This window comes from Paralichthys olivaceus, chromosome 19 (assembly GCF_024713975.1).
Source record: "Paralichthys olivaceus isolate ysfri-2021 chromosome 19, ASM2471397v2, whole genome shotgun sequence".
In the NCBI taxonomy this organism is placed as follows: domain Eukaryota; kingdom Metazoa; phylum Chordata; class Actinopteri; order Pleuronectiformes; family Paralichthyidae; genus Paralichthys; species Paralichthys olivaceus.
The window spans coordinates 5,794,800-5,810,513 of NC_091111.1; the positions used below are offsets into that span (position 1 = coordinate 5,794,800).

At 41.5% G+C, this 15,714-nt stretch overlaps 1 protein-coding gene across 1 annotated transcript; it reads left to right on the top strand.

Moving 5' to 3' along the window:
* On the top strand, window positions 1-9,165 carry gtf2a1 (general transcription factor IIA, 1). Its single transcript, XM_020091905.2, has 10 exons — window positions 1-257; window positions 1,789-1,890; window positions 2,644-2,839; window positions 3,130-3,194; window positions 4,200-4,275; window positions 4,732-4,856; window positions 5,585-5,686; window positions 6,044-6,316; window positions 6,572-6,661; window positions 7,556-9,165. Exons 1-10 carry the CDS (start codon window positions 228-230, stop codon window positions 7,661-7,663), a joined length of 1,167 nt encoding a protein of 388 aa, XP_019947464.1. The 5' UTR covers window positions 1-227; the 3' UTR covers window positions 7,664-9,165.
* The last annotated feature ends 6,549 nt before the right edge of the window (window positions 9,166-15,714 follow it).

The window sequence follows — 15,714 nt, forward strand, 5'->3', positions numbered from 1 at the left end:
GCACTCGCAGCTCCATCGCTCAGTATATAAAGCGGGACATCGACGGAAGGAGGACGGCTGGGGAGTCGCAGCCCGGGACTGTAAATAAGACCGAGAAAACTGTGTGTTATTTACAAAAGTGATGCCGGCTGTTTGAAAACTCCGCTCCCAGTTGTTTTAACCCGTTTTTGGTCATTTTTGGCTCTAAATCTCGCCAAGCTCCGTGTGGTCTTTACACTACGCGTATAATGGCGAGCTCGGCTAACTCGAACCCAGTGGTAAGGACCAATCTCTCAGGATTGTCAGCGGGGGGAAACGGGGTAAAGTTAACGGAGCAGCTGTCCACCGACTGCTGTTTATGTATAAAAACTGAGATCTGCTTTAACAAACACTTCACCGTGGCGCCAAATAAAACCAAAGACTTATCGTGCAGTCATTCGGCCATTTTAATCAGTTTTTAGAGACAGCTTTTTAGATTAAAACGAGCTAGTAGAGGCTAGTAACCTTAAAAAAGAGAGAAATAACGATTATGGTCTGTTAGATAGAACGCGAGGGAAATGGTGGATTAGTACAAGAAGTCATTTATTGTTTGAGTTGTACTATTTGGGCTGTTTTGTCAGGTTCGATCTCTCAGGAGTTGTTTGAATTAACTGTAAGAGTAAACATGGGGGTGTCCGTTCATTTATTGTTTGTGCTGTTACTTCACTCGATCCGTGCTCGTGTCGATGAGGAGCACGGATGGCGACGGGACGGCTTGTAGACGTGAGCTAAGCTGGTTAAACTGTGCATATTCTTTAAAATACAAAATGTACGCAAAGCACCATGTCATCATCCACCGCGAATGAATGAATGAATGAAGCTTGTGATTGGGAGACAAAAATTAAAAATGTCCTTTAGTCGAAAGTCGTCAGTTCATTGTCCACCATTCCACGGCTAGAAGGCAGAGGCTAGCCGCCCAGAACCTCCACTTTTACCCGTCTCATGCCAGAGATGATCCCGCTCCGGCCGACAGGGCCAAAAATGCTTTAACCCATGAGATAAAACACCCAGGATCAAGTCCTCATGACTCGGTCACAGAACGAGCGCGCTGCCTCGCCGCTCCGTAAAATGGCTTCCTCGTCTCCCCTTCTCTCCGGCTCTGGCCCTCCTCCTTTCCGCCGCCTGGTTTTTATACGGCCATCTTGGCTCTCTAATATAGACTGCCCGGGATGGGAAGGCGCTCCTCGACGCTACGTCACCGGCTTCCACATATAAACACCAGACCGTGCTTTAAATAGTGGAGAACAGCCGGGGCCGAGGGGGAGGGAGGGAGTCAGAGACCGAGGGGCCGTGCTGCGGACACCGGGGGACACGCACTGCGGTGCGGGGAACGCAGCCTGGTGGCCTGCCTTTAGCTTTTTGTGCTGGTGCTGAAATACGCCTGACGTGGGCCTTTACATGTGCTATATTTGTTGTTGAATGCTCCCTCGCATCTCCCTGTATCTCCACATTCACCTGGTTCATATGGATTACAACAGGAAAACATTTAATCTCGTGCTAAAGCTAAATCCCAGGGATTATATTACAGTGGACTGGTTTTACAGTTACACCCTTTTGTTACACAAAATATTGTTGTGAATGTAGTGACGCCTGTCATCTGCTGTCATACGTGTTTTTTTGTGTGAAATGTTTCTATGTAACATGTTTTTTAACATCATTATATGTTAAAAAAAACATGTTAAACATTGATCATGCATGCATTGATTGTGCAAAGTTTCCATTTTGCTGTAAATGTGGTAACGACAGTGTCTTCTCTCCTGTTCCTCTCAGCCTAAATTATACAAGTCTGTGATTGAGGATGTGATCAACGAGGTGCGAGAGCTGTTCCTGGACGAGGGAGTGGACGAGCAAGTGCTTCTGGAGCTGAAAACGGTAACTGCCCTCATCACGCATCGCTGTTTCTGCATATAAGCAATACAGAAGAAATGTGGCTTGTGCAGAGGTGTGTCAAAATCAGAGTGTGGTTTCCCGAATGCGTCCTGAGATCCAATCACTCAAACCACATTTGCGCGTGCACTGAGACGCATGTGGCCACATTCTCTTCACCGTGTGGAAGTACATCCGCCCTGGGCCACATATGAAGCACTGCTCACCCTGTGGACGTCCTCTGTCCCATTACAGCTTTATATTAAATCATACGGAATTGTATGCTTGTCAGTGACCATACGTTGATTTGTTTGTGGTCACCGCCACTATATCAACATTGATCACCACAGATGATTTATAATTTACTTAGATTGCTAAAATCTTACCTTTATTCATTCAGCCCCTCTTGATTCCTCATTTCTGGTTCACTCTCATCCACAGACACAATAACATCAGACACATCTGTGAACTCATACTGGATTAAGAACACATTTGGTCTTAGCAAACATAAATGATTTGCTCTATAGATTAAGTTATTAGGTATATTTAAGAGTAGCCTTGATGCTTTTTTGTTTTTATTTTTACTTGGCATCGCAAAGTTAGGGAAGATTGAGTTTGATGAATAATATTCAACCAGTTCAGAAAAATCAACAGCAACAACTTATTGATCCTTTTCCCAAAAATTCATTAAGTTGTTCTCACAACACTGAGTCAAAGACAGCTTCTTGACAAGTGACGACCTTCTGCTCCATGCTTCAGCTATGGGAGAACAAACTGTTGCAGTCCAAGGCAGTGGAGGGCTTCCATACCGAGGAGCAGGCAGCCTTACAGGCAGCGCAGCAGCAGCAACAGCAGCATCATCAGGTTCAGCAGGTCCAACAGGTGCAACAAGTCCAGCAGGTGGCACAGCCTGCACAGGCCCAGCAAGTCATCCTGCCGCCGCAGCAGCAGCAAGGTTGGTCCACACCACCACTCAAGTTTATATACAAACAACCTCTGCCAATGTCATTTCAGAATCAGAATCGCTTTTATTGCCAGGTATGTGAACACACACGAGGAATTTGACTCCGGTTTTTCTTTGTTCTCTTAGTACAACAGTTTAAAAAAACAACAAACAAACTGAGATGAACAAGGAAATCCCTTTGACAGAATTTGATACTCAATAAGTGAATTTATCATGTATACCATAGATTATTAGTTTTGGTTGTGTGTTATGGTTTAAGTCAAATCTGTTTGTCTTCACAGCTCCCCAGCAGCAAGTCATTGTTCAGGATCCCAAGATTCTGCAGCATATGAGTGCAACAGGGATGGTAAGTAGATAATGTGCATTTAAACTGAACATTAAATATCAGTTTTTAGCTTAACGCACACAAGATAAACTGTGGGAGTAATTACAGTTTGTCCTTCAAAACAGTGTGTCAGAGTAGTGTAAAAACAAGAAGTAAACCAAACACTGTAACTTATAAACAAACATACGACCTTGTTGACAGTTGTAGGTAGCTGTTTTTGATCAGCAGTCTTATGTTTTTGTCTCAAAAAACCTATAAATACCTATCTTTTGTTTTATATGGTTTCGTTTGAGAGAATTGTGAAATTCCTCAGTCAGTTAGTCAATAGCCTTCCAAAAAGAAGAAGGTAAAGCATCTCAATGCTTCTCTCCAGTTCTTTAAGAGCAGAATGACTGGTGGAGTAACAGAGAAGTCAAAACGAGAGGAAGGACTTTCAGAGAGTTGCTAAGTACCTGGGATTACAGTTAAGACAGTAATACATCCACTTACACGCTCCTGTTGTGTCTGAGACAAACACACCTTTATCACTTTGAATGCCTTCCCTCTGTGATGGTTAACAAATGGTTCAGCAAACCATCTGTTAAAGTCAAGACTTGCATCTGTGCTCTTAATTATTTGTTTTCTCTCGATCCTTAAAAAAAACAACACATTTTTTAAATTGATATGCATCATTTTAAACTTTCACTATCAAACAAAGAAAACGAATGAATATAAATATGTCATTGTTGCTTTTATCACATTAGACAAGGCAACATGAATAGTGGAATTGTGAAGTGGTTTTACTGTATTTAATTAATATTAAAACTTCTTCAGCGAAGCAATAAGGTAAAGACCTCTGTGTATTTTTAATAGATCTATAGAGCATTTACACCTTGACAACCATTAAACTTAAACAATCTTAATTGCCACAAACCTGTAAGCCATAGTTATGTATATTGTTTTGCCCAAGGACAAAATGCTGCATGTGTGTTCCTCACTGCCTCAATGTCAGCACTCCTGCATGCATATTCTCTTTTTCTCCACTAGAGTGCAGCAGCTACTGCAGCAACGCTTGCTTTGCCTACAGGGGTCACCCCATACCAACAGCTCATCACCAGCCAAGGTAACACTCTCACACTGGCATTTCTGCTCATCATGTTGTGTCTCAGGTTCTTCCCCTCTACCTACCCACTTCCTTCATCTCTTTCTGCCCACATACATGGTAAACAAACAAACACACACACACACACACCAATTAGCACCGATCGATCTGCAGGTACAGGCCACATTCTCCGCCAGTGTTTCAAATTGTCTGTGTCTGTGAGAGAGGGAGCTGAGGGACATGGGGGGGTGTCTCTGATTTTCAGATGATGTGGTGGTTTAGTTTCAATATAGATCTTAAATGAGCACCACTTTTCAGATCCCCACTCATAAGCAGTCCCCGGTGTCAGGGGCCACCCACCTTGTATTAAAGGGTGTTTTTCAAACATATGTAAATGTCATGATGTAGAGAAGCCCCATGGTTTGAAGGACTAGTTATGGGCTGTGGTCAATCCATCCATGTTTCGATGTCTCTTAGGTCAGATCCTGCAGGTGGTCCGCGCTCCCAATGGGGCTCAGTACCTCATCCAGCAACCCCAGCAGCAGATCCTCCTGCAGCAGCAGATGCAGCCTGGTGGTGTGCAGGCACCGGTCATACAACAGGTACGTCCTATCACACACAAAAGGACATCTAGCTCTAGTAAAAGGAGTTAAACCCTTAAAACTAAACTCAGATAGTAAAGTGTGCTTGAAGTGCCACACAACTGCGTGTACCATGTTTGTTTCAGGTTACTGTCAACTTAAAGTATACTCAGATCAGCCACAGCATTAGGAGTGACTGGTTTTGAAAGTTGTGGTGGATCCATGTATGTCTGTGGCCTGTTTTGAAAGCATTTATTCTGATGTGATTTTGTAGTCTCAGTCATTTTCCATGGCTTCATGGCTCAACTTAGTCCAAAAGAATACACCATCAGCCACAACATTAAAAGAAGTTACATGTTTTAATGCTGATCAGTGTATAATAATTGTCATTCTGCATCTAATCAGTCCATAACTCTGTCCATGACACATGAGGTTAGATGAAGCCAGCAGCAGCATAGCTGTGGCTCCTCTGGCAATCAAGCAGTAGGAGAAATGTGGAAATATGGTAAAAGAAATGCCAAGAAAATATGAAATAATTCTGGGAAATCAGTCGGCTCACATCTTTTCTCTGAAGTACCCTAGTGTACACTCCAGAAATGGCTAAATTAAGTTAAATACATCAATTACTACTGTGCTTTTCTACAACTAGTGCTACCAATTGGAATTAAGCGTTGCTTGTATTTTATTTATGAATGTTGATGTAAAAGCTTCTATAAAATGTGGACTCCTCTCATGAACTTTGTGTCCAGGTCCTGACTCCTCTGCAGGGAGGCCTGCCCCAGCAAACAGGAGTCATCATCCAGCCTCAGCAGATTGTGTTGGCTTCAAACAAAGTCCAAGGCAACACACAGGTCAGCACCTCTCCAGTTCCTTCATCACTTATATTGCTCTCATCTGGATTATTGGATCATTTATTTCTTTTCTCTAGTACACTTGGTATTGGCAAGGAGCTCACAATACATGGGTGACGATATATATACATTATTATTGTGATAATCATTTGTATCTATATATTTGCACAGCCCTGTAATACATTGTGCTGCTTTTTCACCAAGTTTTTCATCGTTATAAACTTTTAATCTTATGGATGGAATTATTGAAGTGTATTCTAATTCCAAAGTATGATGAAGCTTGTTAAACACTTACAGGAAACCTGCTGTAAATTTGAGTTTTTTTGTTTCCTTTCGCCATTCCCTCTTTCCCGTTAGGTGATGCAAGCGACAGCTATGGCACCGCAGCCCGGTCAGGCAGCAGCTCAGGTTCAGCAGGTCCAGGGTGCAGCTGCACCACAGGCCACACTACAGCCCCAGGCCCAGCAGCAGGCCCAGGCTCAACCCCAGGCACAGCCTCCCATGATGCTACAGGTGGACGGAGCCGGAGACACCTCCTCAGAGGAGGATGAAGATGAGGAGGAGGAGTATGATGAAGACGAGGAGGAGGAGAAGGACAAGGATGGAGGAGAGGACGGGCAGGTTGAAGAGGTGGGCCCAAGAGGAAATCTTTTTTTTTTTTTAAATGAAAAAAACACATTGATGCGTCTGTCATCAGCAGCACTGGAAGCTTTACCATACTTAGCAGGAAGGCAGAACTCTGCTTAACATTGGTAGATTGTTTGCTGTTAGGTTCAGTAGAGTCATGTTTTAATATGCAGTGGACCAGATTCCATTTAAAAGTTGTGTGATTCTCATGTTGAACCCAAAACATTGTTCATCTTGTTGGTTTTGTTTATTTGTCAGGAGCCGCTGAACAGTGAGGATGATGTCAGTGATGAGGAGGACCAGGAATTGTTTGATACAGAGAATGTAGTTGTGTGCCAATATGACAAGGTAAGAAATATAAAACCCCCATCAGCCTGTGTGTGTAAAGATTTACAGAGATGCATTGTTTCTAAATTCTTTCTCATGATATATCCTTGTATTGTGTCATAACAACCTGAGAACAGAATTTCTATATGTTTTATCATTTTCTACTTGATGACAGCTTTGGAAACAAACTTAATTAAATTAAGTCATGATCAGTGTAGGTTTACTACACAAAAAGACAGTTAAATCATGAATTTAAACTTAATAAAACATTGTCAGATATTGTTGCAAGAGAAGTTATGACGCTTTGCATACATTAGAAAATGTTTCCCAAGAGTCTCTTTTCTATCTTATTTTCTGTCCTGAGTCACAATCCATACGATTTAGGTAAAAGGGATCAATTGGAAGAAATTAAATATAAAATAATCCTAGTCATGTTTTCACCAGTGTGTAATAATCATCTGAATTTGTACGAATTGTTGTTTTCTTTACCCTAGAATGGGTCCTTTATATTTAAATACTTTATATTTATATCGAGAGCTTGCCTCTCTACAGAGGTAGCCATGTTTTTTATTACAGTAGTCTACACTGGACAAACTAAACGCCTTTTGAGTTTTTATGACAACTGAACGCTTCTACAGGTTCTCGTTCATGTTTGGAGGTGAGAGGGTGAGGGCTTTTCAGCTGCAACATGCAGCTCCACCACTAGATGTCACTACATTCTACACACTGAACCTTTATTTGAGTCAGTCTGCTGTTTGAAATGCGATCTTTTCTTTGCTCGCTGCACTTGTCACCCGCTGTGCGTTCTGTGCGCATGGGCTAAAGACATTAAAGCCTGTGTCCACTGTAAACTGAAACAGTGTCCATCTGTCCTCGACGCCCACGACATTAATGCCTTTAACCTCTGCTCCCCAGATTCACAGAAGTAAGAACAAATGGAAATTCCACCTGAAGGACGGGATCATGAATCTGAACGGGAGAGACTATGTCTTCTCCAAAGCCATTGGGGATGCTGAATGGTGAAGTAGAAAAACAAAGCTACAGGAGCAGGAACTCTGTAACTATCCAGTTAACAGACACTTCAGTATCCTTCCATATCCTGTGACTGGATTCATTTCAGGAAACTTTGTCTGAGTCTTTGAGAACTCTGACAAACCCAAAGGACTGTGAGGGTACTGTAAAAAAAGGGTGTAGTTCAAAAGCACCCGACAAGCTTCGCCGTATGAGAAACCTACAGGGGAAGGAAAAGCCTGTGAGCAGAGCGTTGTTTCTCCGTTTTTTTTTTCTTCCTCTTCCAGGCTTCTCTACCTTTTTGCTGAGAGAATTCACATAACTTTGGAAAGCAAGCATTTCACAGCGTACAGGTGTAGTGGACCAGGGTGATGTGACCTGCCCTGTCACAGAAGGTCAGAGGTCATTCATTATCACCCCGTAGATGAGAAACACCTTCATAATGCACTGTAGTCGGTTGACTGGATTGACTCGTGTCTACTTTTAAGTCCAAACTTAGTGCCACCAGTCAAGATCGCTGCCTTTAGAACGACCAGAATCAACCTTTTGGCTTCGAAAATCTTTTGTTCTTTCTATTCTGTCACAATTCATGTTTTTGAAAATGGTGCTCCAGAGTGTTTTTATGTAGTTTAACCACCTCTTATTGTTTTTAACATTTTTTTTTAAATATGTTCGATAAAGTGTTCAGACAATGAAAATACATTAATCCCCAAGTAACTAAATAATTGTGTGAAGGCATTTTTAAAAAATCTTAAGGAGTGCAGAATCCCCCAAAAGTTTTTTTTTGTTGTCTGCTTCTCTGGAGCTTCATTCCATCTTTATCTCAAAACAAAAAAAGACCAGGAGGAAGAACAGATCAGACACCAAGTTCATTTAAGAATTGTACAAAAAGTTTGTCCCGTTGGTGTATCTTCTTTGCTCTTATTTTAGTTTTCTGCAGCTGTCTGAAGATTTGCACTGTCGGTTTATCAATGTGTAGTGAAATCAGTCGAGTTAATCAATAACCACAGCGTGCTCTGTTCTGTCCAGTTGTCTGTGTGAGAGACGGTGAGCATCTTCACAGGCGTGTGTTGAGTGTTCATGTGTGTATGAAGATTCGTGTGCGTTGTCACTGCTTTTCTCTGGAATGGTGTTTTTTCTTGCACACCCCATAATCCCAATTCTTTTGCCTACCTGTTGTTTCTGGTGGGGCAGGGGGTGGTCCTGTTGTGTTTTTCTCTATTTATTCCTGAAAGTTCATGAAATGTTCTATTTTTTGAAAAAGGTTGGAAAGCCGCACCAAACTGTGCTCTTATAATCTAATAAGTGTTCCTTTTTTTTTTCTGTTACGCAACGCTGTGTTCCAAATTTCTTCGTCCACCATATGTTCTCCTGTGCTTTCATTTTATTCATGATTTTTAAAATGAGAATATTTTCTATCAAAGTAAGTTTAACGCGGGGCCTGTGTGTTTCTCTGCAGTTTGTTTTTAGTGCCCCTGTTGCAGCAATTTGAAATAAAGTATGTGTTTTTTGAATGTTGCGTGGATTTGGTCGTTGGATTTTAAAGAAACCACCTTGTCACTAAGGAAACACTAATGAGGTAAATGATGTAGAACCAAAACATTCATAATATTTTTGACAAACTGGGCTTAATTGGAACAGAATATTTATTTTATTTGTCTACTATTTTTCCTTAATTGCATCTATTTTCTTTGATGGACAAAAAAAGACTCTTAAACAGACGTTAATGGCCCATTACCATCTGCAAATAACAAATAAGAATGTTCCAGAGGTTTCCCACACATTTCAAGTAGAGTGCTGTTTGAAGAAACATCATCCCAAGAGATCCTGAGCTTTCAGAGCACAGCATCCAGCAGCTCTCCTCGCTTCTTAATTAAAAAAAACTCAGTAGCTTAATAATTATTCATTTCATGTTAATCGCTGTATTGTTGGATGTCGTGCCTACAGACTGAACTTTATTTCACTTCAGGTATTCATAAAAGATGAGTTTACGAAACGAATGTCTATTAAAAGTAAATCAGCTGCTGTGTTTTTTTTGGGGTGAGTTGTAATTAGTAAGGAAATGTATTGTTTAATTTTTTACATCTCAGATGGTTGTACTTTGAATGCATTAAGTTGTCTTTGGCAAAGTAAATGTCTCTCCTGTATATTTCAACCATGAGTTTAATCAGGTCAGTGAATCAGTGTTGGCCTCTCTTCTTCAAGGCTAAGGCTGTGACGTTGGTGAACTACAGTGCTTGTTTTTTAACAGCGGTGGACAGCGACTAAGTACATTTACTCAAGTACTGTGTAACTACTCATCTGAGGTAATTGTACTTTATATTGTATTGACATTTTTGCAACCATCTACTCTGTCCTCACTGCATTTGTCTGTCAGCTTTAGTTACTATTCAGACGACAGTATCTCCAGATGTGTTCATGTGGAATGTAATAGACTTAACGCGTTGATACAATTTTAAATCAGCCCTTTAAAAGCCCCTTGCATTAGCTGCAAAATGTATAATCACAAGTCTGAAAACAAAGAACGGTTGACTTTAAAGAGGACAAGAACATAGTTCTCACAGACAAGTGCTGATCTTATGATGCACCACTGTAGATTAAACTGCCCAACAATGTGTAAAGTAGTTTAAATGAGCTCAACCTTAAATATCTACACTAGTAAAATGCATCATACACTTAAAGATTCAGTGTTTGGGATTTACTGAAATCTAGTGGTTAGGTTGCACATTGCAGTTGAGTATCCCTCACCTTGTCCTCCCCTTTAAAGCACTTGGGACAATCTATGGCCCTGTACACCTGGTATTAACATACATCCTGGGATATCCGGTCACAAGTGGCCAGCGTGAGTTCACACCTGGCACTGAAATGCGTTGTGAACCTGAACGTGGCTCAGGGCAGGAGGATCACAGCAGACATTTAGGCTAAAAACTTGGTGGAAATGATGTAGTTTCAAGTGATATTTGAGTGTTGGAACTTGCAGACATTTGGATGTCACCACAGGAGCAGTATGGAGGCATTTCATGTTATTTTTCTGTCTTTTTTTTTTTTTTTTTTTTACATCTGAAGAAGTGGTTATCATTAACTGTGATTGAATTGGATTTGGCTGCAACACTGTTTGTCCCTGAAACTCCAGAAGGGTTTTGGTTACTCAAACACTTCACCCACCCACCATCAGCATAGAGGTGAGTAGATCATGAGTGAATTTCTTTTTTTGGTGAACTATCCCATTAAGGTATCACAAACACATTTAAAAGGCCACTATAGAAACATGGCAGGCTCAGTAGAAGATGGAAATATAAAAGGCTCGTTCTTAGGGAATGTAAACATAACACTTTGTAAATGCAGGTGATTATTCATTAATGAAAACATCTTGATAGGATTATTTCAGACTCCATTTCTGCTAATAGTAAAACATTTTACATTTTCTTCACACAATTAGCTTTTGTCACTGTTTTGCCTAAGTTTATATTTCTACCACTGTAAGGTCATTAATTACATTTATTTCTATTCATTTCACTTAATTTTAAACATTTCTGCTAAGAATTTCTTACATTATAAATCTTAAAAATCTTAAGCTTTTACAGCTTATTCTTTTTGTAATTTCCATTTACCAAACAATTTCAACTACTCTTTGCAACCGCTTTAATAACCAACCATTACATTTATCTATTTGAACCATTTCTGTATCTCCTGTGTTAACTATTCACTCCTCAGGGGTTTGCATTGTTCAATGTTTGCATGTTCTCGCTGAGTCTGTGGTTTTTCTCTGGGTACGTCAGCTTCCACTCAAAGTCCAAAGAAACGCGGTTGATTGGAGACTGCGTAGGTGTGAGTGTGATTGGTTGTTTGTCCCGGTATGCATGTCCCTGTGATATATACCGGTGTGAACCACATATCTCGCCCAATCTTAGTTGGGATTTGCTCCAGGCCCCCACCCATCATGTTCAGGTGTTACATGAGACTGGAATTGTTAATATCAAATCTTTATACCTATTTTTGTCTTATTAGTTGAGCTCATCACGTCCTAACATCATCTGACTTGACATGTGAGTGAAACCCAGAAATTCACCCCAGCCCCAGTCGTCAGCTCCACTTGCCTAGCTCCGTAATCCAGCGCCTGGATGGCGGTCGGTGTTTACACAGTATGGGCGTTTTCCCTGCCTTTTCCCTAATTCCTACCCAAACTGATACAATCCCTGTGTATTTCCTTGAGGGTAATTATGAGATAAAAGTTCTGTCTGGGATTAGAGCCGAATCAGTAAAATACATGGAGATTTCTGCCCTTGATTGTAAATGGATTTGAGGCAGGCTGTCACTTCAACAGTGTATCACACTTCACAAAGACTTATTCAGCCCTGAACAGACCTAGTGGAGAAAGAATGCATCCCTGGCTGCCTCTGATGAAGTGGGCCCTCATGCTTCTTTTGGGCACTCAGACATGAGAGTCTGAGCTGCTGGGGAATGAGACTTATAATGAGGCCCAAGAGATGTCGAGCTTAAACCCTCTAGCTTTCTCTGCTTTACCAGCTAACTGACGATGACTGCCAATCAGACGCATGGCGAAATAGAGTTTGTTGGCTTTAGTGCGATGTAGTAGCCGGCCCTGTGGGCCATGGCATGTTGAGTTTACTGCTGTCTCAGACAATCTGAAGCTCTCCGGGACAAAAAGCCTCTATCCATTTCTAATGGAGATTCCTCCTTTGCTGCTTTTTCTCCACTGCCTCACGTCTTTGACAGTGTCCCATAGTGAATCTAGTGTTTCCCAAAGCCAGAGCTGGGGTGGGACACGGTCCTTTTACAAGTCATAAATAAAATTCAAGTCTTGGCCCTGGAGTCTCTTATATACAGAGGTATTTATAAGACCTTTTGTTCCAGCTCCTGAAACATGACAAGACTTTGTCAGGAGAAGTATTTTGACAAAACGCAGTAGTAAAAGCATAGTTGTAAATAATGACACAATTATAACGATCGTGTTTTAATGTAAAAAATATCTGCTTTGAAAAAAAACAATATTTTTCTGATTAAATTATTTCCCTTGTCAAGAAAAATGAGGTTTAATGTTCGGACTCTAAATCGCCGTAGGTGTGAATGGTTCTTTGTCTCTGTACATTGGCCCTGTGACACACTGGCAACCTGTCCAGGGCGAACCCCGGCCCTCGCCCAATGTAAATTGGGATTGGCTGCATCCCCCCACGCACCCCTCAGAGGATGATAGGTTTAGATAATATATGGATGGATGGATTTGCTGTTCACTGTCTTATGAGACTGTCGTCTTTGGGTGATTTCAACTCACAGGTAAAAAAGTCCAAGTGATGCTGCATGTTGTATTAAAGTTGCATGTCTTGATTTTGTCAAACAAAGTTTAAAAGGCTCAGTATACTTCAGCCAAAACGCCAGTGAAACTGCATCTGAAACCTCCTTCCACTGCTTTTTCTCGCAGCATTGTCTCTGTCCAGTGAGCGACTGAGCTGGTGAGAAAGTAAGTAGGGCTTGAACTTTTAGCTCCTAGCAGTAACAGCAGTTTTCTTTTCAATCTCGTAGTTAAACGCTGCAAGTTCATCAAACTTCAACCCTTTATTCGCAGAGAGCTGTCTCCAGCAGTGGAAATCAACATGCATGGTAAGTCTTGCTTTGCTTCTATTTCGATCCCTATAATTTGTTTGCTAACCCAGAACAAAGTGGTCCATCGCGTCAGTTACCTGGGTGGCTGTGGCTGAGGGGTAGAGTGGTCGTCCTCCAACCAGAAGGTCAGTAGTTTGATCCCAGTCTTATCCATCTGCATGCCGAAGTGTCCTTGGGCAACATGCTTAACTGCCCCTCTTAGAAAAAATAAGTGCTCCTCGTACATGCACTTTATGAATGTCTGTGAATGGCAAACTACTGTAAAGCGCTTTGAGTGGTCATCAAGACATAGACAATGTGTTGTATAAATACAAATCATTTACCATCTTATTAGTGACTGTAGTACTGCCTGAAAGAAACAGTGATGGAAACGTGAAACCCGGATGAACTTGCTGCTCCGTCTTTATTTTGGCAGTCTAGACGCTGAGGCTGCACTTTTAACAATATGCAAAAACACTTTTTTCTTTGTGTCATGCAAGATAGCGTGGTGAAAGAGCTCCCCCCAAGTTTCCGGCACATTTGTGACATTGAGCATTAATCTCTGAGGAAAAACCCCAGATACTCCTCTCTTGGCAATGGGAAAGGATGCAAATAGCCTTTATTTAGTGGGTTTATCTGCTTATAAGACACCTGCATACACCCACTAATTTTTTAAAAGAGGTAAGTAATACATAAGCCGTAAAGTCTCAGGACTCCGAATAGCTCTGCTGATACGTCACAGGCTCTTCAGGAAAAAAGAAAGCTGGATGTGGATGTGACCAATCGTTTTTGACATCAGCAAAAAATTCAAATATTATGTTTCAAAGTGTGGGCTCTCGTCTTTTGGTATTTGAGAGTCTTCATTTGTGGTGAGGGAAACTGCTTGCAAAACAACACAGAGACAAATGTTTTCACTCACTCCAACTTCATGATTCACTTCAGTTGTCATTCAAGGGTTTTCTGTGAGAGACAGAGCAACTTGAGTCTACAAGTGGACGTCCATGTCTACTGGGCCACGGAATAACATGAGGAATGACATCATGAAAGCAGGGATTTGATGTTCCCAGGAACAAGAGCTAGATGGATATTTGAGGACTTTGACCCGGCCCGTGTGACTGAGGCCATTCTAAATTTCCTGACTGCAACCTCAGGTTCTCTGTCCACTTCTTCTCAGGACTCTGTTCCCACTGTATTTGAGTTTAGCAACCTAATCTGGTGTTAGTGAGGCGCATCGTCGGGCCCTGCCCTGCTCAGGAGAGAGATGAGTTTATTTGAAATACCGGGAGAGGAATGATCAGGCAGGCCTGAGAACCAGCTAGCAGAAGAATGTCAAAATAAATTCAGTCCATGTCTCGATCGCTTCGTTCGACCTTCTCTGTCTGCCGGTTGGGCTGTAAACCGACTCACAAATCTCTGTAAGAAAACACTTAATAACTGGTTGAAAGTGGATGTGCAGATTTGAAGAGTTCTACGGGTACACATCGCCCAGACACACACACACACGATTCCTGCAGCGACTTTGATTTTTATCAACCTTGACGAGCACACACAAAACAAGTATGAACTGTGAGTTAACGCTAACTGGCAGAGGAAGGGAGGAGGCCCTCACAAACTCAGCCAGGCACATGAAGCTTAGCGTTTGAAGAGTCCACACTGGATTGTTGTTAATGGGGGACTGGAAGAGATGGACACAGAGCTGTGGAAAACATTCATCTGAAAATGATGTCCTGTTAGTCCTGTAGGAATTTACAGCGTGAGTCGAGTCTGGAACACAGTCAGCAGATGCCACTCTTAATATTTTCAACTTAAAAAGTAGAAATCCTTCCAGTTTTGAGGTTGCGACTGATTCAAACTCACGGATGCTTTGAGAATACAGTAGGGTTGTATAGATTTGGTAGCGCTGTGCTATATTTTCCATACTGAAACAAACTGTCCAGCAGTCTGGTCAAATATCTTCAAGTCAACTTTGAAAGCAAACCTTAAAAAAAAAGTCTGAAATTATCCCTTTTTCCTGGAAACACCCCCCGTTCATCTGTATATTTCCTTTAAAAAATGTCACCCAGCAAATGAAATGCTAACCAGATGTTAAGCTGCCATTGTCAAAGGGTGTCCTTTAACTCATAATAGCTCAATATCGCACAAGTTACAGCGCCGCAGCTCACATATGTCTCAGCTGTATTTGCTTTAGGCTCTCCCGGCAAAGGCAAAGCTATCTCCACTGATTGTATAAGTCAGTTGTTTCCGCAGGAGGATGGAAAGATATCACGTTCATGCTAGAAAAACAACCAGGACATTCCAAAGGAGAGACACGGCTTTAACAGTATATATTTGTGATTATCATACCTCTGTGTAATTTGTAGAAAATGGCTAATAATTAAAATGGGTCTCGTGTTTACTTTTGTAATTGGATCACATGCTTTTGGGAGATGAAGAGGTACCTGTGCAAATAGTGGTTAGAGGAA